Source organism: Chrysemys picta, chromosome 16 (assembly GCF_011386835.1).
Source record: "Chrysemys picta bellii isolate R12L10 chromosome 16, ASM1138683v2, whole genome shotgun sequence".
NCBI classification, from domain to species: Eukaryota; Metazoa; Chordata; order Testudines; family Emydidae; genus Chrysemys; species Chrysemys picta.
The window spans coordinates 25871386-25898450 of NC_088806.1; the positions used below are offsets into that span (position 1 = coordinate 25871386).

At 53.8% G+C, this 27065-nt stretch overlaps 1 protein-coding gene across 7 annotated transcripts in view; it reads left to right on the top strand.

Annotated features, from left to right (window-relative positions):
• NECTIN1 (nectin cell adhesion molecule 1) overlaps positions 1-27065 on the top strand; it is a 155624-nt gene that overhangs the window by 73285 nt on the left and 55274 nt on the right. For 5 of the 7 annotated variants that reach the window (XM_042851884.2, XM_042851882.2, XM_065570342.1 and 2 more), the window contains exon 5: positions 1589-1740. In XM_042851884.2, coding sequence (XP_042707818.2) covers positions 1589-1740 — 152 coding nt within the window. Of the gene's footprint in view, positions 1-1588; positions 1741-17083; positions 25107-27065 lie in introns of those variants that run through there. The other 2 variants (XM_008164527.4, XM_065570343.1) reach the window with 1 other exon arrangement.

Genomic DNA, 27065 nt, shown 5'->3' on the forward strand with positions numbered 1-27065 from the left:
CCAGGGTGTCTGTTGGAAGCAGTGTTCAGCCTTTTAAGGTTGGGATTCCTCCCCAAGGTGCCAGCCCATTGGGAGTTGGCTGCATAACTGCCTTTGCATCCCTGCTGAAATGCTAACAGTGCAGGGCATCCACAGGGCCCAATGACTCTGCTGTTCAGTGCCTTGCAGAGACAGGCCCTGATTCACCCATTGGCACTGGACCAGCAGCAGGCCTATGTATGCACCACTTAAGTCCCAGGGCATAAGTGAGACTTAAGTGGCACCTAGCCCTTTCACTGGCTCTCAGCAAAGGGATGAATTTCACCCTTCCTGACTAATGCATTTTCTTTATTAATGGTATTCATGGTCATCCCTTGCCTTATATATATTGTTATTTATATCCATTTCCTATACTAATGCAATCAAGGTACCACTTAATTCCTCTTTTTTTAGTAAGGATTACTTACAGTTAATGCATTTTTTGTAGGGGGGGGAGATTACTTAGTAAATGTAATTGCTTAATAAAAGTAATTGCTTTACCTTGTAGCGGTAATTAAGAATGACTGGGATGTGTATTTCTTTCCTTGGTGTATGGATTTTTGGGGATTGTTTGTTTCACGGCTTTCCGAAACTTGGCGCCTGACTCGGTGCTGTTGTTCCAGTTTTACATCAGTGGGTGAGATCCTTCGCTGGTGTATATCGGCAGAGCTCCACGGAAGTCAGCGTTGTTGTGCTGATTGTCACCAGTTGAAGATCCGCCCAGTGGGGTTACACTGGCATGAAATGGGAATCATGCAGTAGCAAATCAGTATCCTTGTGTCTGTTGGTTGCACTGAATGGAAGGCGAGGGGGATGTAAGTGCGTTGAAGGCCTGCTAGAGATGAGTCTATGAGATAAAATGATAACCTAACTGCACCCACCCTCAAACCTAATCACTCCTCCCCCCCCCACCCCCAAAAATCTGCACCTATTTCCAGAACCACACTGGAAACTGATCCGTTTTAAGGCTCTGACATATTTTGCTGATTTCCCCTACCACCACCCTCTTCTGGTGCCTGGCTGGAACTGGGAGTGCCTCAAATAAGGATGCTCTAGAAAGATTTGCAGACCCAAGAGGTTTGTCTATGACAGCTCAGCAACCAGGTGGTCAGATCCAGCAATAACATAAACGGGGGTAAGTTCATGCAAAGGGCCCGATTCTGATAGCTCAATGGTTTTACCCAGGCGTAGCTCCATGGACTCCTGATTTATGCCAGTCTGATCCAAAGCCCGCTGAAGTCAATGCAAGTCTTCCAGCTAACTCCCTTGGGCTTGGGGAGCCCTAGGTGAGATGGGAATCCGCGCTCCAAGCAGGTCAGGGGACAGGCGGTAGTGACAGAGGAGGGTAACTCGCGCCCATTGGCTGCGTTTGCAGATGGAGAGGGATAGACACGCGGAGGTGGTGGAAGGGAGTTGGTGAAACAAGGACCTGATCCCCCTCCTGCTCACACCAGGGCTCTGTTGAAGTCAGTGGAGTTATCTAGGCATTCGTGAGTGCGACAGCCTTGCCTGAGCATTGCCCTACACCGCGAGACCCTGGGAACCAACCCCAATGCTCTTCCCCCCGTAGGCTGAACGGCTCGCTGCCCGAGAACGTAGAAGTCCAGAACAACACCCTGTTCTTCAAAGGGCCCGTCTCCTACAGCCTGGCGGGGACGTACATCTGTGAGGCCACCAACACCATCGGCACGCGGTCGGGGCTCGTGGAAGTCAATGTCACAGGTAGGAAAAACTCAGCCTATCTGTGAAGGGGCAGTTTGGTGGTGAACAACCAGACACAGGCTCTTCTGTCGATTCTTCTAGAGCTCGACTCTCTCTCTCGGGGTATAACCGATAAAGCAAACAGGATCTCCGCTTTGCCCTGTGCTCACGGGGTTTGTTTTCTGAGTGATTTGGGCTTGGATTTCATTTCATGTTTTCTTGGTCTCGCTTCCTTTTATACACGGTGGCTTGTTTGATCTCACCTCCCTTTGTTTTCCTTTCCGCTTCTGATTCAAAGCGAGAGTTGAAGCTGGGATGTGTGGTGAGAAGTGTTGAAGGAGAGGCTTTCTGAGGGGGCGGGAAAGAGGAGTGCCTCCCAACAAGGCAGTGGTCCGACATCTGTGGGTGACTGTTTGTTTCCCGTGTTTGTCGGTTTGAAGCGACTCAGCAGTTTTTTCCAGTTGTGCTGCTCTGTACAGCCGCTAACCCTACCATCGCACACAAGGCTGAGGAGACAAGCTTAGGGAGATGGGCCACTTTCTCTAGGCTCCAGGAGGGAGTGACATCAGAGGGCCAGGAGTTAAAATGGTGATGTCATATGGTGTCATATGAGAAATCAGGCTAGCCACTGAGAGAGGAAGTGGCATCTGGAGATGTTGGGTTAACATCAAGAGAGGAGATGACATCAGGAGGCATCATGATGATGTCAAAGGGAGGAAATGACATCATGTGGCAGTAGATTAATGAGGGGGGGGAGAAATGACATCAGAAGTTGTTGGTCTGACATCATGCAGAAGTAACCTCTGGCAGTGACAGGCGAATGGCAGAGAAAGGAAGTGTCCTCATACAGCTAAGGGCTTGTGCGGTAGGCAGAGCATCTGCTTGCTCTCGGGCCTTGGTGGAGATAGCAAGGAGTGGCTGGCTGACAAAGCAGCCCTGAGGCCTGGGGTATGTTGCGCTGCTGACGGTGTGTGGTTGTGCTTGTGACGTGTGTTCCTCTGGTGGGCGATCTCCATCTCGGATCCACTCAGTCCATGGTGGTTATAAAAAGACAAATGACCCAGTGTTGTTCCCAGCATCTGCGAGGAGACCATGTGCCACCCGGTGCCCTGGAGACAAAGCTACCAGGATGAGACGCATGGTATGAACATCTAGATAGGCAGAGCCCCGCCTGATCTCTCTCAGCTGGCTTAATACAATGGCTGGATGCCTCTTGCCCTGGGTTTAACCTTTTCCACAATGCAGGGGAGCTCTGAGATTTTCCCCACCCAATGGCCAGGCCGCAATGCTGCTGGGATAGAGAGACCTGGGAGAGTATACCAAACCGTGCCATAACCAACATATGACCCAAGATGCCCAGCGCGCTAAGCCCTGGGCTTAGCAAGGCATTGGATCTGTCACCACGTTACAGTGCCCAGTTGTTTGGTCTCCCTGCTTGCCTGATTTCGATCTCCACTGGGGAATTTCCAGGCCTTGTAAAACTCTCTCCGAGGGACTGCTGTCAATTGGCCATGCAGAATGAGGCAGAGGACTGACTGCTTCTCAGGCTGTCCTATGACAGGGGGCACTGGAGACTTGTGTCCCGTCCCTGAGGCAGGCATGGCTCCCTGGTGGGGATGGGAGGGGAAACAAGCTTCTGGGGCCAAGGCGGCTGCTGTCAGGCAGGTTGGGGAATCGTCGCACAGTCTCCTTTCTCTAAATCTGACCAAAGGCCCAAGCGCTGCCATATTGTTCCCTCTGAGGCGCATGGCTAATGAGACGCCCTGCGGGCTGCGGGAGCTTCCAGGGCATGGGATGTTGGGAGCACAAGTGGAGAGCAGGGACGGGGCCTCCTGCACTCGCTGGGCTAGACAAGGGGCTGCGTGGAGTCAGGACACTGGGGTCCCATTCCCAGAGCTGCCACAGACTCATTGTGGGACCGTGGCCTTCATTCTTCGGGGAGGTGCCCGACTTGAGACATCTCAGGCCTGATTCGAAGAGGTGCTGAGCACCCCTGGCCTCCATTGATGCCCCTTGCAGCTCTGAGAATTGGACCCAGGGTGCCTCAAACTGAAATCAATGATAATGTTGGTCTGGGCGCCTCCCTGTGCCTCAGTTTCCCCCGCCTCGCATGTGGGGACAGTCATGTTAACTTTCCCTTGTGAAGCGTGTGGAGGTCTGTGGATGAAACAAGCTGTTGAGATGCTACGTATCATTCGTTAATTGGTGTTGGGGTGAACCTGTGGTCCAAACCGTTTGCCTTGCGCCATTACCGATTGAGTCGGGATGGGTTCCTGTTTCCCTTCGTGGAATACTTTACTGGTGAAAGGAGCTGGCATCATGGCAGCCTGAGCGACTGGGGAGCGCTCCCTACAGACGAGATACAGCCTGGGCAGCAGTGGGGCGAGGAGCCATGACTCAGCGTTGACCCAGGATCGTGTCTAGGGGCCAGAGAGATGAGCATCTCCGAAATCCCTTCAGCCACATTTGTGAGTACCAACAAGAGGGCTGATCAATGCCAGCCATTGTGCTCCTTTGGCAACGTGGGCAACTGCCCTCTAGACCCCTGCAGATTATTTCACGTAGGCCCAAAGCCGTCAAATGGTAACGACCAGTAATCTGGACTAGACCGGGAGGTGGAAAGCTCCCTGTTCCCAGCACAGGAGACACACACAAGAGAAGGGTTTGGGGGAGACAGGGTTTCTGTAGAGAGTGTTTCATTCTAAGCTCAGATCTCTCTGCCTCGCAACCATTACTGTGTCGCAGTCGAAATATGCCCCAAGATGCCCGTTGCTGTGAGGCCTGTAATAGTGAGGCCCTGTTTCTGCTCCCATGTCTCTCAGCCGGCCATGCACAATTGCACAGCCATGTACAATGACACTCGCACGTCTGCCTACCCAAGGGGCTTACGCTGCCGCCCATCATCACCGTACCCGGGTACCTTCCACATGAAATCCCTAGCAATAGTGAAGTCTCTAGTGGATTTCCTGGCGTCTCCGGCACATCTCCCGTTTCAGAGTTGGCTAGGCTGTGGGGCTCATTGGGCAGATGGTGGCAGGGTTGTGAGTGTGGTTCTTCTCGTGGAAAGGCCTTGCACTCAGGGGGAACCATGAACCCCTGGGAGTTAGGTGCCCACTCTCATTGACTGCCAGTGGGAGCTGGGTGCCTAAGTGCTCTTTGTGCCTTGGTGGATGGGCCCATGGAGTGAGCCACCGGGAGGGAATGGAGAACCGAGCGTGGGAGGGAAGGGGCATGTGTCGAGCAGGGAGAAGCAGAAATGGGCACAGCAGGAAAAGCTTTTGGGAATTGCTGTTTACCAGGCAGATGGGAGCCCAGGGGACGATTAGCACCGAGGGCAGGGGAAAGCCCTCGTTAAAATCAGGCTTTCGAGGGTGTTGGGATAGGGCATCAGTGATAGTGCTGGGGAATGAGGGCTGGTACTGCCCTGGATGCCAGATGCATAAATCTGGAGTCACACCCCACACCTTGTTTTCAGTGGAGTGACTCCAGGTTTACACCCACGTGGCTGAGATCAGAATCTGGACCCTGAGGTGCCAGCGTGTAGAACAGGATCCATGGTGAGGTGACCAGCTGCAGCAGGGATGGGGGGGTAAGAGCATGCACTGAAGGGGGCCGCGTTCGAGCCGATTAGCAGCTGACTCGTTAGACCGGGGATACACAAAGTAATACCTTTTAATAATTCATGGGATCTGAATATGTTTATCCAGCTCTCCCCAAGGGCTGATTAGGTCGGCGCTGGAGAGGGCTCAGCCGGCCTCGCTCGGCTATTACAGGTACATTTGTTTGGGGCTTGCAGGCAATTTAGGGATTGTCAGCGGACCACGAAGCCTCTTTCAAGGGCCGTGCGCAATAAATGGCGCTCAGTCGAGTGAGCCGCTAGCCTTGGGTAAAATAGAGAGGAGCCCAAAGCGGAGCCAACCCCGCCCAGCTCCCACCTCACTCACACACGCGCCTGTCCCCCTCTCCTGCCATCATGGCAGCCTGCTATTAGCCCACTCCAGACCTGAACGAGGAGGGGAATCACCTGGCTAGTTTGGTCTCCCTCCTGAGCCAACCGGGGATTTGTTCCGGGGAAAGGCTGGAAGCTGCTATTAGAGTTATAGCACATTAAAAAGATTGATAAGTGGAAATTTAATATTTTATCCCTGCAATCTGTTCACATAATAGCTTCTCCTGCCTTGCAGGACGTTTGTCGGTCGAGGCAAATCCATGTAGTGAGGCATGTAACTATTTATTACAGCTGGTTGTGGGAAATAATAAGGGACTCTTATTATAGACTCACTGTGTCTGCACATGTGTCCCTGCGTGTCTAAGTGGGCTCTAGGGCAGGCAGGCTTCCCTGCAGGGGAGCACGCTCCATCATGCATGCACACGCTCACGTGCACCGGGGCTCAAAGACACGTTTGTGCACAGTCAGGCACATGCCGATTCGGGCACAATTGCACATTCGTGAGCAGTTGTGCACACGCATCTCTGTACGATTGTACCTTCTGACACAGCCAGGCACAACTGAGCATCCATGTACAGTCACACACGTGCCCACCCATTTGGCTCCCCTGTGCATACACACACACACATACATACACACACACACATACACACACTCGGACACGCCCATACACCGTCACCGGCATGTGTACACAAATGCACCAACCTGCGCACACAGACATCCCTGCATGCAGACGCACACAAACATGCCTATGCGCATGTAGACACAGTCGTCTCTGCATGCCCATCTTCAGACACACGCAGCCTGTGCACATGGATCCCCAGCCTAGTGCACACACACGTTATAATGTGCAAGGGCAGACCTGTATATTCACAACTCCCTGCGCCCACCCACCTGCACGCTCATGCAGAGGGCTTGCACGCTCCCTGTGGAAATGGCAGGGAGGGACCTGAGGAGGTGTGTTGGAGAAGGAGGCCTAAAATCCTCCCTGAACCCAGCTTACTGGCAGCTGCATTTCGCAGATGCTCAAAGGAGAAGCGGTCGTCATTCAGGCTCGGCTCGTTGTTTGGTCCAGAAGGTCTCAGCTGGGCTCAGTCTCTGCATGCAGGATGTGTTGCTCTGCACAGTCTGGCAGCATGTGGATATGTGTAGCAGTTCTCTGCACCCCACGGGGCTGGAGCAACGCAGCTGCGGGAGAGGACTGGGTCTTCGTGTAGGTCTGGGCGGGGGGAGAAGCAGGGAGGCTGGAGACCGTGTGTATTGGCTTCGCTCAGCGCAGGCACAGGGTGAGAGACCTCATTAAAACAAACCCTGCGCAGGCCTGTGAGCTCCGGGCACACTTAATCAGAGCTAGTGGAGATTAGCAGAGCACTGGGAGAGCCTGGCAGCCCTCTCCCCATGTTTCTTTCTCCCGCACGGCGGGGCCAGCATTGGGGCGCTCCCTATGCCGCTCTCCCCAGAGCATCCCTCCCTTGCCCAGCCTCGGCCCTGGCGGCTGTAACTCCCGAAGGAGGAGCTCGTGAAGCGGTGCCTGGCCTAAGGAAACATGGTTCATCCCGGAGGCCAGGCCATGTACTCAGCATGTGCAATGACCCGCGAAGGCTAAAGAGGACAGGGAGTGGGGTGGCAATGCTGAGCCGGGACAGGGATGAGAGAGGATGGGGACCCGGAGGGAAAGAGGGGGAAAGGCAAGAGAAGGGGCCAAGCTCCAGAGGGGTCATCAGCCACGGCCAGGGCAGATTTAAAACCTGTCCCCAGGATCCCCTGTGCTGGGTCAGTCCAGCTGTTCCACCGCAGGAGGACCTGGCAGGGCAACCCTGCTCTCTGCAGGAAGGAAGAGGCCTGGGAAGGGGGGACAGGCTCCCCTAGCAGCTTCTGAGCTGTCACGCATCTCCCTCAGGGTCTGTATGTGAGGGCACCTCCCTGGAGCTCAGAGCCTGCTGCCCAGTGGGAAGGAGCCAGGAGAGCATGGGGACATCGCTATTACTCTTGACTTTCTGGGGAAGGCGCTCAGATACCACAGTAAGGGGCAGCCGGATAAAATGGGCAGGTGGACGGATAAAGGAAGCTGTCCCCTGCTCCACCACCCCCTCCCTGGGTGACCCTCAGTAAATCGATAAATTGAACATCTTCCAAAACTGCCACTAAACTGGGGCCTCTTGTTTTTATTTGTTTTGGGAGGGTGTCTGCTTGAGATGCCTCACGCCTGACTTCCCGAGGTGCGGAGCACCCGCCAATCCCACTGATTGCAAAGGAGGTTGCGGGTGCTCAGCATCTCAGAAAACCCAACCCACGGGTGTCTCAAGTCAGAGGCCTCCAGAACCAACAGCCCCTCTGGAGAACGTCGACCTCGTCCTTCTCCATGGAGTGGGAGGAACTGGGCACCTCGGTGAGGGGCTCTGGGAGCGCCAGAGGAAGGGATGTGCTCCAGAAAGGTGGAGCTCGGGTGCCCGGTGTTAACTCCACACCCCTGCCTACGGGGGGCTCAGTCCAACTCCCAGTGGCTACCCCAGCATGGTGAGGCTTCTCTCCTGTCACTGATTGAATTTCGCCTCACCCTGCCCTGCCCTGCCCTGCTGTTCGTGCCCACCGGATTCATGCCCCCGGTACATTGGCGCTCCTGTGCATCCCTGAGATGTCCCCCGAGCCCCTATCGATTTGTAAGCAGCCGATGGGGTTTGATAAATGTGCCGTTCTGCCGTTGGCTCCTGGCCTCTCCTCCACGGTGAGAGGGGCCATGGCTCAGCAAGACGGGTGGGAGGGGAGCAAGCGGAGAAGAGAGGGGTCCCCGGTTTGCTGTGCTGCCTGGAGAGTTATTTACTCACCCGCCGTGATCTCATCCCAGCAAGGTCACTGCAAACAGCCTGTGGGACTTGGCAAAGCTGAGGAGCTTGGGGGCTGTGCACCCCGAGCTTTGTGGGCTGCATGGTCCGTGCAAACGCCTTGGGGCTCCGAACCCAGGGCAGTGGGTTAAAGGGGGCTCAGAACAGGTGCAACTGGGGGACCTGGCGGTGTAACCTGGCCGCTGGATTCTCTGCCAGAGACCTGCTGCGGGGTAGTCTTTGATTGACAAGGAATAGGTGACCTGACAGAGAGATTAGAACCTAAGAGACGTTTGGCATCTGTCCTAAAAGCCGTCACATTCTGAAATGCCAGCAGCAGCTGCTGGACTTCTGAATTAACTTCCAGTGGTTTCCCTTCCCACCCCTGCACTCCCCTCCAGCACGACGAGCTGGGAACGATGGAAGGGGGGGGCAGATCCTCCGCTGGGGTAAAACGGCATTGAAGGCTTTGGGTCCTCACTGACTTACACCGGCTAAGGATCTGCCTTGTATTTTCTAGACAGCTCCCACGACTGGCTTCATCTCCCTTCCCAGCTCTGTGCTGCTCTGCTGGGATCCTATTGTCCGCAGCCCCAGGGTACGTGGGTGGATGTTTCACTGTGAATGGGCAGGGGCAGGCCAAGTGTTCTGGAGAGAATAAGAGTGTCTCAAATCAAAGCCCTTTACAGAGGGTCTGGACTAGAATGCACCCGGCCCCGATGGGGGTATCCTAGATTGAGGTCTAAGCTCAGAATTTCCCAGTGCACACAGTGAAATCTCAGGGGATTCTGGCCCAAGATGGCATATCATCTGAGTGGTGTTTGGTTTGGTTTGGTTTTGTTGCCACTCAGGGACAGAAATCTTACGGGAACAGCTCACCAGATCTGGGCTCTATCCAACCCTGAACCTGACTGAGCTCAAATCCCCAAACTTCAGCTGAAACCCAATCCAGATCCCAGGCCAAATGGGATATCTCCTTGGGACGTGCCTGGAGCAAATAAGAACCCAACTCAACCATAGGAAAACTGACCCAAACTCTAACCAGAACATTTTTGTTATAAAAAATCATCCTGCCCGCCCCTGACACACACACACTTTCAATACAGCCAGCCAACACTCTGGGAAATTTGGACTAAATTTTTTCATGAAAATAGGTCAGTTTTTTCCACTGGGTCTCACTTTTTTGTTCTTTTTAAAGCATGATTGTCTCTGCGCTCGCGGAGTCCTGCTGGAAGCTGCCAATCCCCAGAAGGCAGCCAGCTCTTGCAGTATTCCCAACCTTCAGCAGGAGCTGGGGGTAATAGGAATCTCATGAGTTTCATTGACCCGGCCAGTTTCCCAGCCTGGTTTTGCAGACCCCAGTGGTGTGTTAGGCTCAGCAGCTGAACTTCATCCAAACAGAACGACCAGGACATTGAAGACCTGCCAGTTGCTAGGAAAACATTCGCTGAGCTCCAACCCCTTGCCTGGCATCTTGTGTCATTATTTACTCCTCCTGTGCAAAGCTAATGCACAGTGGGTGTAAAGTGCTCCACCAACTCATTTCACTTCCGTTTTGCACAGGTCTAAATGACAATGCAACGTGCCAGGCCGGGGGAAGCAGGGGTAGCTAGATTTATCTCCATCAGTTTTCTCGGGGATCAGCTTGGCCAGAGACTTCCCTCGGGGTCTGCTTCTCCTTTGTCATGCTAGCTGGTGGGTTTTTTTTCTTAAACCCCCAGAACCTGGAGTCAGGTGATTGCTTGAGAATCTTGGCTTTTGTTTTAAAAACGGAGCAAGTTTCTAGTCCGTGTGGTTGCAGAGAAAAGCTTGGAAAGGTGAATCCTAAAGGCTGAAAGACCAGGAGGAGGGGAAAACAAAGCCTGGAAAGTTGTGTTTTGTTTTTAATCTCATGATTGGCTTGAAAAAGATCCTGATTTGCAGGGGCCTCGCTCCTGATATGGGAAAGCCTAGGACTGGCAATGCTGTTAAGGCCTTGATGGGGTTACTCCTGATGGGTCCCTCAGGGTGGCAGCCCTCAAAGCCATTCATTCCCATGCACTTTCCAGCTGTGAGTCAGCAACAGGTGAAACCCACCATGAGATGTCTGGCTCCCCCCACCCTGGATCTGGGGAAACGTGCTCCAGGCTGGCTACCCAGCCAAGCCTTTCCAAGAGGGGAAGAAAACGCCCCAGAAGCCAGAGCTCCCTGCAGATGGGGCCGGATTGTTCTTTTCTTTGGAGGGATCAAAGGGAAACTGTGGGCTTGGCTTCATTCCAGGGCGAAACCCAGAGCGACCCCTCATCTCTCTCTCTCTCTCTCTCTCTCTCTCTGCTCCCAGCTGCTGCCCCAAGAGGCCTGGCTCTTGGCACGGGGACAGGAAGCTGTGGCTGAATGCAACAGCTGGCAGAGCACAGGAGGGGGACAGTGGGGAGATAGTGTTGCTCCTTTAATTCCTATGCATACAGCGCTCTCTGTTTTACTGGGGCTGGAGGGGGAAGGAATGGGGAGGAAGAATGTGTTACACTGTAGTAAAAGCTCAACTTATCCCTCCCTCCATCTCCCATTTCTCTGCTGCTCCCCTTTCCACGGTAGCTTTAATTCTCTCCAGACTCTTCCTAATGGATTTTTCACATGGGGCCCAGCACGCTCCGCTCCGGGCAGTTGGGTTGTCGGTTTCCAGGACCCTCACGGGCACCGGGGCTGGGGGGGGAAGAGACAGGCCACAGGATTCCACAAGCACCCAGAGCTGTCGTTTTACTTCCCCAGCCTGTCGTTTGGTCTGTTTCATCCTGCCCGTGGAACTCAGGATTGTTCAACGGCCAGTACTCAGAGCCAGATCCTCAGCTGGTGTGAATCAGCGTCGCTCCATTAGCCACAACAGCTCCGTCAACGGCAATGGATCCATGCCAAGTTTCGCCAGCAGAGGATCCGGCCCATCCTGTCATTAGTTAGCTTCAGAGTTTAACGGTGGGGCAGTGGAGGGAGAGGAGACGCTGGGGCTGGGGCTTAACTCCCAGCCTTGCTCTCCCAGCTGCTGCCAGGCGTGCCCTAGAAACGCCCAGGTAACAGCCACTGTGTGAGCCCAGCTCCCAGGCGATTACAGGCAACGCCGACAGCAGCCAGGTGCAGCGGCCCCGGTGGGGTGAGGGGGTAGGGGACTGTTTGCACTGAGTGCTTGGTGATAAAGCGGGGCGGGGCTGGGCTGCGTGGCTCTTGTAGAGGAGAGGGAGAGAAGCCGGCTCCCCAGGAAGCTGAGATGGGCTGCTTGCCGCCTTATCCCCACTGCTGTTGGAAGAGACTTGGTGCTGGGAGTTCAAGTGGAGTAGGTCTAAAGAAATCTGGGGCCAAGCTGCCCTGCCCATCCCCCTCCCTTCAGTCCTGAGCCCGTATGGCCAGGCAGGTACTGGCAGGAGGAAAGCAGTGAGGAGCAAGGTTCTAGGGTCACAGCAGGGCCTAGGAGTCGGCACTCGACAGTTCTGTTCCTGGCTCTGCCTGTCAGCTGGCCGTGTTCCTGCTCCGTGCCTCAGTTTCCCAGTCTGTCTTTCAGTGGGGATAATCCCCTTTCCCTGCCTTTTGGAAAGTGCTCCAAGCCCCTGACAGGGAATGGGTGATCCAAGGGATCTCTGTGCTGTAGATCCAGCGGCACATTACAGCTCTGATGTGGAAATAAAGACCAGGCCTTTCATCTCACCCCACCACGTCTGTCCTTCATCTGCTGGGGATGGGGATGGGCCAGGGCCCTGCCAGCATTACTCTCCCCTTTGTTTCTCCCTGCCGGGCACATGGGCGGGGGGCACCCAGAGAGTGGCAGTGATGGGGAGTGTGGGGTACCAGCATGCTGGCAGCGCTGTTTGTGAGTTTGCAGGTCTCTGCTGAGCGAAGGCACTCATGGGTGCAAGAGGCCGTGTTTGGGGCAGCCGTCCCTGGGAACCCCCAGTCGCCCTGCTTGGCTGCTGGGTCGCTCCTGTGTGGATTCACTTCTCTCTTGTGCTGGGAACAAGGGTGGGGGGGGAATGGGGGAAGGGGTGCAAATAGCTGCTGCAGTGATTGCAGGGAACAGGTCACTAGCCCTGCTCCCCTCCAATCCTCTGGAGGACAGAAGTGGTCTTTCCCGCCACCCAGTGGTAGTGCTGGGAACAGCCTCATTCTTGGCTTCCCAGTGAGCCCTGGCCCCCTTTCTGCTGTGTCACTGAGTTTCCTTCTCTTGATCGCGCTGCCATTCCGCAGTCCCCCTTCTCTCCTCTCTCTCTCTCTGTCCCCTTCCCTTCTCCGTATCCTCCCCGTCTCTCTCGCTCTCCCTGGCTGACAAGTGGCAGGAGAAATTTCAGTGTTGCCCATGGTGCATGGTGCCCCTTTCCCTGCTGATTTGCAGTCACGCCTGGTTTTGCCTCAGAACTGGCTTCGGGGAGGGGACAGGGCTTATGTTTGAGTGAAATCATTTCCTCCCTGTGCAAGGTGCGAAATCTGTTACTCTGACACGTTAGTTTTAGCGTCCAAAGCATTGAGGGTGGGGGGGAGGTTGATGAAACGTCTCAGAAACGTGACATCTGGGGACCGGAGGAGAGGAACCGAACATCAGGAGATCTTGCGAGGTGGGGGGGGGGGGGGTGTGTGTGAAGGAGATTATCCCATTTCCTGCCTTTGAATCACGGGGCTAACAAGACCGTTGGTGAGGAGACAGGAGCCAAACTCCCCTTCGCTGCTCATCACAGACCCACGGCCTCTCCCTTTGGACTTACCCCCCACCCCCTGGAGCCAAGAGGAGGGGGGAATCTGTAGAACCCCAGAGATTGCGCCGCTTCCTCGTGCGGTACCAGTCCCCAAGCTGACCTCCATGGGCAGCTCCAGGGGGAGAACTGAGCTCCCGTTTTCCACCAGCTGGTTGGGCCTGAAAACACCTTATGACATCTCTGAGCAGGAGAGAGAGCCACCAATTCTGAACTGCTGCCAAGCTGAGTTTAGGACTCAGGGCGGGGGGGGGCAAAGATCCAGCCCCCAGGTTCTGGTGTTGGCTGGCAACCAGTCTGGTCAACAGTCACTGACGGGCTGCTCTCTCTTATACTCAGCTGCCGGAGCCCCCTAAGGAGCCATTCCCGCCTCTGAGAATAGTCCGAGATCAGCAGCGTTCCAGCCGCATCCATGTGCCGGAAGCTGTGAGGGGAGAAAAGGGTGATGTAGAGCATCACACCAGCTTTGTACCCCCTAAAGATTCGCCAGTGTTGGGGTTACTCCCAGGGCCTGGCCCCACCAGCTCAATGGGGCCATGGCAGAGGCCACAAGGGGGGTGGCTGAGCGTGCGTGTGTGAGAAAGAGAGAGGCTGAGCCATCAGCAGCTAGCATTATCCAGTTTCCATTAGGGATAGATCATGTCGCATTTTTAGCAGTTGAGACAAGAGAGGTTTTTAGTTTCGTCTGGCTGGCTTTTCTGGACGGACACACACACATAGAGGCTTCTAAACTGGCCGCCTTTTAACGTAGCATGTCCGTTTTTCCTCTGTCTTGCGCTGGAAGGAGCAAATCGCCCCCAGCTGCGTGCACCTGTCCCGTTCCGGCTGGCACTTCTCGCTGCTACAAACAGTTTCATTGCCTTCCGCTAATAACACTCCTAATGCAAAAGAGTTGGCACTGTCGATCCGGGACAATGCAAAAGAGGAGCATTTTTTGAGGAAAGGCTGGAGATTTTTAAATGTCTCGTTCAACAGCACAAACAAAACCTCTATCTCAGAGGATGGGGAGGGTTTAAAATGGGGGACTAGGCACCCATGGAGTACAGTTGCACGGGTGCTCCTTCCAGCCCAGTATCCTCTCACCAGCTGCTATAGAGGAGGAAAATTGCTACACTTCTGGAATAACCTTCCCCCGGGGAAAGTTTCCTTCTGAGCTTGAGGTTGGGTTAAGCCCTGAAGCATCAAGATTCCTGTCTCTTCCCAAACTCTAGTTTGTTTAATGTTTCCTACAATCACTTATAAATGCCTGATCCTCCTTTGCAATCCAGCTAAGCACTTGGCCTTTTGTGGCCATGAGTTCCCTCATGATTGGTGTCGGGGACAGGGGGGTGGGGGGGGGAGGCATTGCCTTTTATCTGTTTTTGCTTGGCAACCATTCAGTGGTGGAAATCGTCCATCGTTCTGTCTGCCCGTAGTCCTAGCTTCTATTCCAGAGGGAAGTTTGGTGTTTGATTGGCAGCTGCATGCAGCAGGAGATGGGAAGGCATCTGTGGAGCTATTCAGCAGTGAGGAGCAGCCCCAGGGACTGGTGGAGTCGAATCTCCATGCTGGGGAGGCAAGGCCAGGCCCCCCTGAGGGGAGAGGGGATGCTCCAATGTGTGGCCTGGTCGCCTCATAGTGGGAGATGCTTAGCACCGGAGGGGTCAGCCAGGCTGGCGAGGAGAGAGCGTGGAAGCCAGCAGACCTGAGAGCAAGGGCAACGCTGCTGAGTATGGAGGGGCGCGAGGCAGTGCTGGGGGGAGCATGCACAGGCAATGCTCTGCTGCGGGAACAGTGGTAGAATGTTTTGCTTCTTTCCTGGGAAGCTCAGCGAGGCTGGATTCGGCTCTCGGCTTGGCCGGTGTAAATCCAGAACAATGCCACTGAAGTCCGTAAAGTTGCTCTGGATTTTCCCCAGCTCCCCAAGAGCGAGATCTGGCCCTGTGTTGTGAGTGTTCGCGTGGAAGGAATGTATCTTGACGTGTTGCCAGACGGCTGGCTGGTGTGTGCGTGTCCTTTCCTGATGGGACATTCCTGGATGTGTTCTGAGCCTGGCAGCGCCAGGAGAGAAGAGGGGCTACTCCCCTGCGCTCTCGCTCTCTCTTTCTCTCCTCTGTCTGGAGCAGCCCCTACAGCAGTGTTGTTTTGAAGGCACTACTAGACGATGGTAAAGCAGGGAGCTGGGAGTCAGGACACCTGGGTTCTATTTGCTGCTTTGCTACTGCCCTGCTGTTTGACCTTGGGCTCCACCGCTGCGTGCCTCAGTTTCCCCATCTCTCAGATGGGGCTGGGGATAATGATACTGACCTGCAGCGAAGCACCAGGTTTGGAAGTCTTGTTAGTAATTAGCTCGTTTGATTACCGTGTTCCTTGGATTGGAGGCTCTATAGAAGGGCATCAGATGACCCTCCCTCCTTCCCACTATTGTGAACCCTGGAGCAAAGAGTAGGCACACAGTACCGAGTCCACAGGAGGACAGGCCACCCCGGGGCAGCATCATTGCCAAGGTGCAGCTGGGACTGTTGGGGAAAGCTGGCCCAGCCCGGCATTCCCCTTCCCATGTGCATTGAGGGCCCAATCCTGCATGGTGCTAAGTACCTCCAGCTCCCATTGGCTCCACAAGAGGTGGAGCATGACCAGCCCCTTGCAGGATTGGGCCTTAGGGGCTACCCTTGGCAAAGTGCCTAGGATTTCCAGGGGAGCATTAACCCCGTCAGGGCACCACCCACGCCGAGGGCATTCCAGAGCCTCTGCCGAGGACATAGGCACATTCTAGGCAGATGGCTGTTGGCCCAGTGACAGAGGTTGGGGAAGGAAGGATACAGACCCAGCTTTACTATGGCACTACCATGCAGGTACCCATGGGACTGGCATTCCATTGAGGAGGAGGGCTAGCTTTTTGCTAGGGGCTTTTATTGAGCTTAGGGGCCTAGCAGCTAGTCCTGCTCTCTCTTGGCCCCAAACCGCTGTCTGTGGTAACATAAAACATATAAAATAAACACGGGGGAAAGGAAAATAACTTCGTTTTGATTTTCTTTTTCTTGAACTAGGCCAGGACCTGTGTGTGAACAGGATTAGCAACTGCAGTGCCACTGTACCGGCCAGAATAAAAAAATAGAGGTTATCTATCCTCATGCTTCAGGGTGTAAACCGATCAGCAGCTGGGGTCAGGCAGGAGATGACTCCATTGGATGGCATTGAATTACACAGATGCACCATAGGGTTTTCCGTCTTCCTCTGAAGCATCAGACAGTGTTGAGCGGTGTCTGAGACAGAGGGCTGGATGGGCTGCATTTGATACAGCGGGGAGGAGGGATATCAGGTTAGATGGCTCATTGGTCTGCTCCAGTGCAATGCGAATTTCTATGGCCACACTTTTGCAAAGCAGCCTCCCCGGTTTCTCTGCCTCGGTTTTCAGTCGCCCGACCGGACATGCCTCGGGCCTGATTCTTGAGGAGCACTGAGCACCTGGAGTTTGTCACCAGGAGTCGCAGGTGCTCAGCCCATCCCAAAAATCACGCTCGAGGCATCTCCAGATGGACAGCCGAAGCACAGAGGCAGCCTGAATCTGGGGCAAGCTTTTGGAAAGCTGGGTGTAGATGCCGCTGGTGAAAGGGGTTTAGGTCTGTCGCGTGCTGGGCTCCTGCATGCTGCTGGTGGTGGTGGCTTGACCTGGAAAGCTTGCAATGGTGCGCGGTCCGCCTGTGACTAACACCTAGAACCCGAGCGCTAACCCCGTGTCGCGGCCGCCGTACGTAGGCTCCTCCCCTTCCCCAATTTTTCCCTTCCTTGTTCCTTACCCTCATCTTCCAACCAATAACCGATTGAAATGCAAGCCCGGAGCAAGGGTGCAATTGCACATGGATTGACACTGTTCCCCCTTCCATCTGTCTTTTCCTACCCAGAATTCCCCTCCACCCCGCCTCCAAATGATGACCGCAAATCAGTGGCGCAACCGAACATCCCCAAGGCCGTGATTGGGGGCGTGGTGGGCGGAGTCTCGCTGGTCCTGGTGGTGGCCGTGGTGCTCTTTGTGTTGCTCCGCCGCCGGCGTCACACCTTCAAGGGCGACTACAGCACCAAGAAACACGTGTACGGCAACGGGTACAGCAAGGCCGGCGTCCCGCAGCACCACCCCCCCATGGCCCAGAACCTGCAGTACCCCGACGACTCAGACGACGAGAAGAAGCCGGGCCCGCTCGGGGGCAGCAGCTACGAGGACGAAGAGGAGGACGCCGGAGGCGAGCGCAAGCTGGGCCTCGCCAACAAGTACGAGGACGACTCCAAGCGACCTTACTTCACCGTGGACGAGGTCGGGGCCCATCCGGAGCCCTACAGCGAAAGGACACTCGGCTTCCAGTACGACCCCGAGCAGCTGGACCTGGCTGAGAACATGGTCTCCCAGAACGACGGATCTTTTATTTCCAAAAAAGAGTGGTACGTGTAGCTCGCCCCATCCCCAGACCCCCACTCACGCTCCCCCCCCGCCCTCCAGACCCCGGCCGAGGGCCGTTCGCACATGCATCGCACGCGCGCGCTCACATCCATGCACGTCCACTGCTGCCCGGCCCAAGGGAGCTCGACAGAGACTTGAGACACCTGCCACTCATTCGGAGGCGACGGGGGCGGGGAGGGAGGGGCTGGTAGCTTTGCTTACGGATCGTTTTTTTGGGGGGGGAGGTTGTTTTGGTTGGTTTGTTTGTTTTTTTTAATTTCTCCCACCGACTTTGTCCCCTTCTGTGGTGTTTGTATTGATCAGTGGCTTCGGTGTGACTATTTGCTTTAACTACTACTGCCCACCTGTGTATAATATGCCCCATTTGTGTCTTAGTGTCTCGAATCGTCCTTCCCCAAAGATCCCTCCCGCTCCATGCCCCCCGAAACACTGGAATTTGTTTGTATGTTGTCTTATTTGGGGGTGAGAGGAGTCCATGGGAGGGCAAAAAAAAAAAAAAAGGAGGACCAAGGAGGGGAAAAGCACAAAGCAATGAAGACCTAGATGCCATATCGGATTAATTTTTTTTCTTTTTGTTTGTTTTTTGGGGTGTTTCTGTTCCCCACAATGTGCCTGTGACGAGCGAGTCTCAGTGTTAAGCATGTAATGAACAAATAAGAATCAAATGAAACTAAGCAAAATCCAAGGCACACGGGGCTGTTATTGGCACAGGGAAATGGAGCTGCCGTTTCCCTCCTACCATTTATTATCCTTTTACATCATTTAAAAACAAGCCAACAAAAAGAAAAGGAAAAGAGAAAGGGGGGGAAAGACCCTGGCCGTGGTGATGCCACTGGTCCCTGCTGGGGTGTCCATATTGTTTAAAGATGTGAGAGGTTTTTAGTGTCAGCCAAGGAGAAGTTAATTTCACCCCGTTTCCGACACACGCCGTGTCCTCTGCACGTACCTCCGTGCCACAGTAACGGGGAGGGTTCCAGGAGACACCCCTGTGCCCTGCCTGCAAACCTGCTGCCGGTTGGCATGGTGCCACCCAGCCCAGTGGGCGGTTTCTTTAGGGGAGGTCCAATGGGGGCCTATGCGTTGACTTCAATGGGCATCAGGCCAGGCCCTTTGTATTTAAACTGCTAGGTCTTTGCAGTCATCTGTTTACATCCTTCCCCTTTGTGAGAATGTTGCCAGCCACGTCTCCCGTAGTAATGACCCTTGCCCTTATGGCCACTGATAGCCTGCATCGAATGGCCTCTTTGGAGGCTGATAGGCCAAGGACTGATTGAGTCGTGTGCTGATCTCCTCTGCCCCCCCTTGAGATGTGATGGGGAGGTTGGAGGGACGCTTGGGTTGCTGCTACCCCTGCTGTTCTGTGGCTAACTGAGATTTCAGTCTCCAGGGTTGTCGGTCTGACACTGACCTTCCACCAAGGCAGGATTCGCTAGGTGTTAGTTTTTTCTGTTCCTTTACCAAATGGCTAAATGAATGAAAAAGAGATCACTGTTTTCAGAGGTGTATTAGAATGGGTTTAATTCTCCCCCGGTGCCATACATGGGTTTCATGTCATAGCCATAGCCATACAACTGGGCAGCAGAATGGAGACTCGGACCCTTTTTCATAATCCAAACCAAAATCCCACATCCAGCTTCAGCCAGACTCTGTTCCAAAGCCCGCCCCATGGTTTCTGGCTTGAGTCAGGTACAGTCGGACTTGCCCCACACCATTCCCTCGACTGATTGATTTTGTTCCTGCTGCAGGGATGGGAAATCAGATAACTCTGTTTGTAATTGTTCTGTTTTTTCCTGGTGGTTTCTGTGCTTCCTGGTGGAAATACCCCAAGAGTGGCTGTTCTTGGGGTGCTTCTTTCCCGATCAAAAGCAGGATGTCTTGGAGATCTCGGGAGAGATGCTCTCCAGAGATCTAGCTCAAGGGGTTCAGAGAAGCCATTAAACTTTAGGATGCCCGTCCATCGCTGTCAGGTGAATCCATACCCAGGAAGACCGAATTCTACCCTCACTTCAACATAGGGATTTGGGGATCTCAGTTTTCTCTTTTCGTACTACTGAGCAAATGCCCCATCGAAGGAAATGAAATCCCCAGCATCCCTCTGATTAGGTACCGATTACTGTTGTAAACCCGCAAGCCCAAAGGGAGTCAAGGCCTCACCCGCCTAGGGATAGCAGCACATATCGGATGAAGGTGCACCACCATGATATGAGACTCCCAGCACGTGGTGGACACATGGAGTCCTGGGATAAAGACAGAGCAGAGGAAGTAACATTATACTCCTGCTGGATCTCAGTCAGACACTTACCCTCCTGCAACCTTGCTGTCACCTCGGGTGGTCTGGTGGTTCTGTACTCTACGGTGCATCATGCATTAGAGATGGGCCCTAGCCAAGTTCCCACTCCCAAACATATGGGCTTTTGGCGCCAAATCTCACTGGGATCAGACTCCAAAAAGGGCCAAGCCAAAATCCCAGGCCCATGCTAACCCCAAGCTCTGGGACATCCAAACTCCAGCTGCAGGTGTGAATTTGGCCCACGTCTGAAGGTACCCGCTCACACGGGCGAGCCAGAACTTCATGCAAAACCCCCAGGCCCAGTTGAGCTGCCCTTGTGTCCTGGATTAACAACCCCAAGCAGCTGGAGCTCCCAATCCACGGTCTGGCAAATTCTCTCACTGCAGAATCTGCAGAGTTGCCTCAGGGTAATCCCATTCTCATGTGTTGCTTATCAGCAATACACCCTGTTTGCAGAAACTCTGATGCAGTGAATCCCCAGTCATCCTGTTTCTTTCTTTGCACATGTCGTGCAAATGTGAAGTGAGGAGATGTGCCCAAATTTCCATTTGCATGCTCATGTGTGAAAGCAAATTAAGTCACCACAACAGCACATGCACCCTTTTTTAGACTTGCGTGTAAATGTGAACTGACCAGACGCAGGAGGGTTTCTCGTTTGCACACTCATAGGCAGGAGGTGAGGTGTGGTGTGATGCAGGGAGCTCCCATTTGCACACTTAGACAGGAATCCTGCCCTCTCCTTAATAATCCAGAGTGTGTTTGTGCGAGACTCTCGCACCCCTAGGCAAATCAAGGGCTCTTTACAGCTAGAGAGACAGACACATGGCGATCCAGTGTAATGAGGAGCAAGTTTACAACCTTGGGCAGACAGAGCAGGCTGGCTCAGGGAGAGGATAGGGACGTAAATGTGATAGATCATAGACAGGCGGGTGGCCATGTGGGAACAAGGGCTGAGGGGAGACACTATGGTCATTGGGAACACCAGTATAGTGCCACACCACCTCCCCGGGGTTAATGGCTCATTCACCCACACACCCCCTGCAGAGTGTGAGTCATAGCTTCCAAGACTAGCCGGGACCACTGGGATCATCTAGTCTGACCTCCCGTGTAACACAGGGCAGAGGCCTCTTCCTAAAGACTTTCCAGAGCAGAGCTTTTTGAAAAACATGGCCAGTGATGGAGACTCCACTGTGACCCTGGGTAAATGGTTCCCATGGCTAATTACTCTGACTTAAATATCTACGCCTTACGCCCAGTCTGAATTTGTGTTAGACCTGCTGTCTCTGTGACTACACCAGGGCCGGTAGAAAAGAGGATGGGGGGAAATGTATGCAGTGCCACCCCCACCCCCCAACCGGGGCCCTGCCTGCTTGGCTAGCAGCACTCCTCCCCTGTGAACCAAGCGGGGCCCACCTCCCCTTGCCGTCAGCACGTCCGGTTTGGGAGCTACACCTCAGAGCTGCTCATTCCACAGCGTGAGGTGGTCCCAGGCACCCCGCTGACTTATCCTGTCCCCATAGCACATCATCAGGGGCAGGCCTGGGCCCTACGGCCATGGAAAAACCCAGGGCCCCTAGCTCCGTCCCTCTCCTCCTCAGAAGAAGGATGCTTCCGGCTCTCGTTACTGAAAGGGTGACCGTTTATGGGGTCAGTTAATTGGACAAGAGTCCCTCATGGGGCCTTAATTAGCGAGCCTAAACGATTCGCCGTTAATCTATAGCGAGGAATAAGTTGCCTCATGAAATATTATGGATTGACAATTTGTCTGAGAGCTGCTGGGATACAATAACGAGATCCATTCCCTCTCTGGGGTTGATCTCCATCCGTGGGAGTCCAACCCTTCTGCTTGAGTTGGGGGGGGCACTCTCCCCCCTAATTAGGTCAAAGGTGGCTGTCGCGGCAGGAAGGTTGTGAAGGGGAGATGCGTAGGGGGCTAAACTGAGGACGCTGTTTGTTGTGTGTCCCGGGGCTGCATGGGAGCTAATGGTTTAGAACTGGTACTCCATCCCCACCCCAGTGACTCGAGCCCCACAGCTCAGCGAGGTGGGCCTGCCCACGAGACACACCAGACCTTAGGGGTCTGTTACAGGAGTGAGTTCTGGGTGAGGTTCTGTGACCTGCCATGTGCAGGAAGTCAGACTAGATGATCACGATGGTTCTTAAAGTCTATCAGTCTGTGAGCTTTTCGAAGTGCCAGTGGGATTCCGTCGCCCAACTCCCGTTCCTTTTAATGGGAGCTGAGCGTCCAAATCCCCTAGACAGCTTTGCTGATCCCGGCCAAGGCCTCTCTCCTTCCTGAGACGTGGCGCCCTCATGCTATGAATCTGAGGAGACTCTTCAGAGCAGCCATCTCCCCATGGCTGCCAAAGGGCCCTCTCCTGCTGGTCCTCTGTGGCCAGGCATGGGCTCTGCTCCTGGGGCAGGAGCAGGCCACGGGGCTAATGGGTCCGTCTCTGGCAGTGCCTCCTCCCTTATTTAATGAGCTGCTTCCCAGACCCCAAGGAGGGATTTTCCCAGATGAGACCCCAGGCTTCTTACCCTTGGGGAAGGCCAGGAAGATACATTGGGGTGGCCTCCACTGCTGAGTATTACTGAGGGAGGGGGGTTAATTTCCAGTGGGAGATCTAGGGCTAGCTGCCCTTATGGCCATGGGGAACGAGTTCCTAGGGGGCCGTTTGCAGAGCTAGGGTTTAACGCTCCAATACAGTCCCCTTTCGAACCTTTCTCTCTGTTAACCAGGCAAAAGAGCACAGATTTCCATGGAGGCAGGAGACAAGTAGATCCGCTCTGCCCCTTCCCGACAGCTTCCTTTCTTGTGTGTTCCTCCTTCCCCTTCCATCCATGGCCTCTTTGACTTACCCCCAGGGCAGACTAGTGCAGAGGGACTCAGAAACTGCATTTCTGCTGCTCAGGGGGAGCCCATTGGCCAAAGGGGGGCAGGAGGCCTTGCACAGGAGTTTGCCGTGCACGTCATATTGCACACGTCTCTGCCCACAGGGAAATCCCAGAGCTTGCTAAAGATATCTGGGCAGTCCTAGCCAGCCCTGTGTAAGCAGTAGTCCCTGGAAAGTCCAAGGGGAGAAGGGATTGTTAGTGCCAGGCAAGGATATGGGCACAGAGGTTACAGACAAGCAGCCCGGCCCTGACATGGTAGCCCAGGAATTATTCTCCATGCAGTTGCCATAGGGAAAGAGACAAGTGGGGAGAGACAAAGCATCTGGGACCCTGTATCACAATGAGAAGGTGAGGACAGCAGGACGGAAAGGTGACCTTCCTGGTAAAGAAAGGCCTCATTATATGGCTTCCAGGTCAGGAGATGGCCTGTTGGAGAAATGAAGGTGAATTTGGTCTGAGCTACATGCCCACGTCCCTTTCCCTCCCACAGTGAGCTACACGCAGGCAGACGTGTCTCCTCCTGCAAACTAAATTGAGTCTGTATTATTCGTATGAAAACGCCCCAGCTGTTTTCCTGCTGGGGCTTATGTCTGGGATTATCCATCACAATTCACCCCAGTGATGTTATTTTCCCTGATTTAATTACAAGATTGTTTGGTGGTTTGTTCCTGTGTTTTTGTAAATCATTTTTATTCAAGCCAGAAAAAAACAAAACACAAAACTCCATCTGAAGTTTTCTTTGGGAAAAAACAAACAAACAAACAAACACAAACAAAAACCCAAATGGTAGAGCTGAATTGATTGCAGAGACGGCAGGGACAGAGGAGCCTTTCCTGGCTCATCGTTGAAAGAAACTCAGCAACTGTTCACCACAGATCGCTGAGGGGGAGAGAGAGAGAGTCAGTATAGCAAATAGAAATGGGAGCATGATTAGAAGAAGGGACCACTGGTTCCTTTGTTCTCACACACACATGCAATGAGTCTCCCAGTCTCAGCTTGCCGGTCAGTCTGCTGGAGGAGGAGGGCTGAGAGAAAGGGGGGGCGGTCTCCATTGAGTTTTGTAGGTGGACAAGTTTGTAGCATGCCAGCAGGGCTTCCCAAACAAAGCGCTGCTCGGAGTTTGCTGTGAAGAAGTGGGGGCTGGGATCCACTCCCGTTCCAGTTTCTTTTTCCCAACAGGAAGCAGTGCAGGGCATGTTGTGGAAGGGCTGGCTGGAGAGATGCTTCGAGCTTCTCCAGGCCAAGCAGTACGAAACGCTCTGGAAACAATGGCCGGTAGAGAAATGCAATCCCACCCCAATCTGACAGCTGTTGGAAATGCTGGAGAAATGGTGGGTGTTTGGAAGAGTAGACCAGCAGGAGGGGCGGTGGGGAATGCTCTAGGAACATTGAATGTGCGGCGCTCGTGGCTACCCCAGTCCCAGCCTCTCCCAGGAGGAGGCGCTGTGGGGAACGCTGCCAGCACTGTGTGCACTGAAGCCTCTCCGTATTCTACGTGGCTTATGATAGCACTTTACCCCTCCCCCGGTTTGTGACTTTCTTTTTCTGTTTCGACATGATCCGTAGCGAATTAGAGTGACTCGCTCTGCGTACGAATGCGCTTCCCTGCAGAGCACCCCCTTCCCCCGGGAATGCGGGGAGGAGGGGGGCAGCATGGGGTGGGGAGGAGAGGATGAGACTGTGTCAACTTGCTCCCATCCAAATCCTGCCTCCGACCATCATTCCTGGAACTCGCCCCCCTCTCCACAAAGGGCCAACCTTGCAGCCGTTACTCACCGGAACGAGCCCCGTTGAAGGCGATGGCACAGTCCGAGATTCACCACCATGCCGAAGAGCCAGCACCAGTCCAGGTGCCATGTTATCCCTTAAAACAGGGTTTAAGTAGGATGGCAGAGGGGACGGCCCAGATCCTCAATGGCGTTTAGGCACCGAACTGCCATTGGGCTGAGGCTCTGGGCTGAAAGGCTGGTCCTCTGCACGGGGGTGAATTCCATCCATGAGCAAAGGTTGCAAGGTCAAGCCCTACAGAAGGGGCTTGCCCCATACATTCGCACAGCACGGCATTCCATATGTGATCTCCTTAAGGGTGAAGGTCAATGTAATGACTATAAGGGGCCAGATCCTCAGCTGGTGTAAATGGGCATCCATGGAGAGCTGCTGCTGCTGATCTGGCTGGCTATCTTTTCTTTCCAAACATGGTCCCTGAACTCCAGTGACTTTTTTTTTCTTTCTTGCTGTAATTATCATTGTGGAATAAAAAAAACAACAACCCTAAAAAAAAAAAAAACCTTGCATTTTTTGTAATCTGTGTTGTAAGTGCTTTTGTAAAAAAAAAAAATAATAATAATGTAACGGACTGAATTTGCTTTTATGATTTTTTGTTTTGTTTTCCATCCTTTGTAATGATTTTGGGTTGGGGGGGACGTTTTCATGGTTCGAATTGGGGGGGTGTGGCTTCACCCTCCCTTTTACTTGTATAAAAAAAATAGTGGCTCAGCTGTGGAAAGAAATGTACTTTTTTATAAATAAAGAATTTTAAAAGAAGCAGCGCTTTTCCTTTTCGACCGCGAAGGTGTGTCGTTGCGACGCGCGGCCGGGTGCAACAAAATCCGGAGAAGCTGCACCTTTCCAGTTGCCTTGATCTCTTCTGTGATATATGGTGCTTTGAAAGGGGACGGCTTGCAATCCAGAACCCATGACTGTCACAGGACAAGCGTGGAGAGATCAATGCCCTGCAGGCAGTAAAGGGTGCCTTGCTAGAGAACACTCCGGAGGCTACATCTCTATGGGCCTATTGATTGATCTCTCCGTAGGGAAAAACCTGATCTTTACCCTCCATTGTCTGTCTGTCTGTCTACAAACAGCTTGCCAGGGAGTCCTTGTTCCTCACTCACGCAGAGCCTCCTGTCTTTGGAGAGAGAGATTTAGCTAGACAGTGACATACAATAGATGATAGATCAAATAGAGCAAATTTGTTCTTACATCCGCTGAAGTCAATGGGAGTTTTGCCATTGATACCCATAGAGCGGACCCTATTAGAGAGCTCCGTAAGCATGTGAGGAAACCAATGGGAGGCTTGCAACTGACTCTAGGGCATGTAGTGCCTGACTCATAGTGATCTCCCTATACTGCACTGAACAGCTTTGCTCAAAAGCCCTGACCACTGTGGGACAAGGAACACACTGTTCTGGCTACTGGTTCCCAGCAGCCAAGTCCGAGCACAGTTTCCTCCATTGGTGGAAGGCAGCATTTGCTTTCTTTTCTGACTGCCTATCACTGTTTAACGAGAGATGAACTTGAACCAAAAACCTGGGGTCCCAGCACGCCAGAGAGACTGGGAGTGGGATCCTGATCCAAATCTGAACTCAGCCGGATCCAGATCTCAACTCAGCTGATTCGCGCTGCAGTAAGGAATTGTTCTACAGACAAGCTGGGTTGGGTGTGTGTGTGTGGGAGGGGGGAAAGTTAGTCTGCATCGCACAGCTCAGCTCACACGGTTCGCTCCCCATCTTCAATGAAGCATGCTGGCAGCTGGCACCCGTCTGGTCTCAGTGCAACAGGGCCTATGGAGAGGTTACATCAGAACCAGGAATGCAGTTCGCAAAGCACTGGCCTGACTGGGGGGTTGTCTCGTTTCTTCCCTAGCTGGCTTGACCTAGAGCTGGGGTTCACCTTAAAGCAATGGGCTTAATCCTTCATACCCCAAGATAGCTGCCTCTCTTTAGCCTCAGATCTAGTCTGACCCAGGGGTTCTCAACCTGGAGGTCACACACACGAGTCAGAGGGTTGTGACCACCCTGCCCTTCTCGTATTGTGTATGGGAAGGGGGGTCAGCAGGGGCGGGAGGATTATATGGAAGGGGGGTTGCAGTGTGGAAAAGGCTGAGAAGTCCTGGGTGCTGGTGTATAGATGGGGGGCTCGGGCCTTGAACAAGCACGGGCCATTCCCATTGACGTCATCAAGATGGTCAACATAACCCAGGGATTAACTTTGTCCTGCAGGATCAGTCTCTCTCACAGACTGGGAACTCGCCTTGGCCCGTCGCTGGTCGCTAGCATGCTCCGTAGCTTGCTGGGCCCGGGGCATCCCACATTCCCAGGAGCCCCCTGAACCCAGGGGCTGGGACTCAGTATGAAGGTACGTGTATGATTGGTAGCTGCAGCTTTATGGCCTGTGCACAGCTCAGGAATTGAGCCCTTCCACCCTGCACGGGGCTCAGAGTAGAACCCAGGGGGGATCTTTCGGG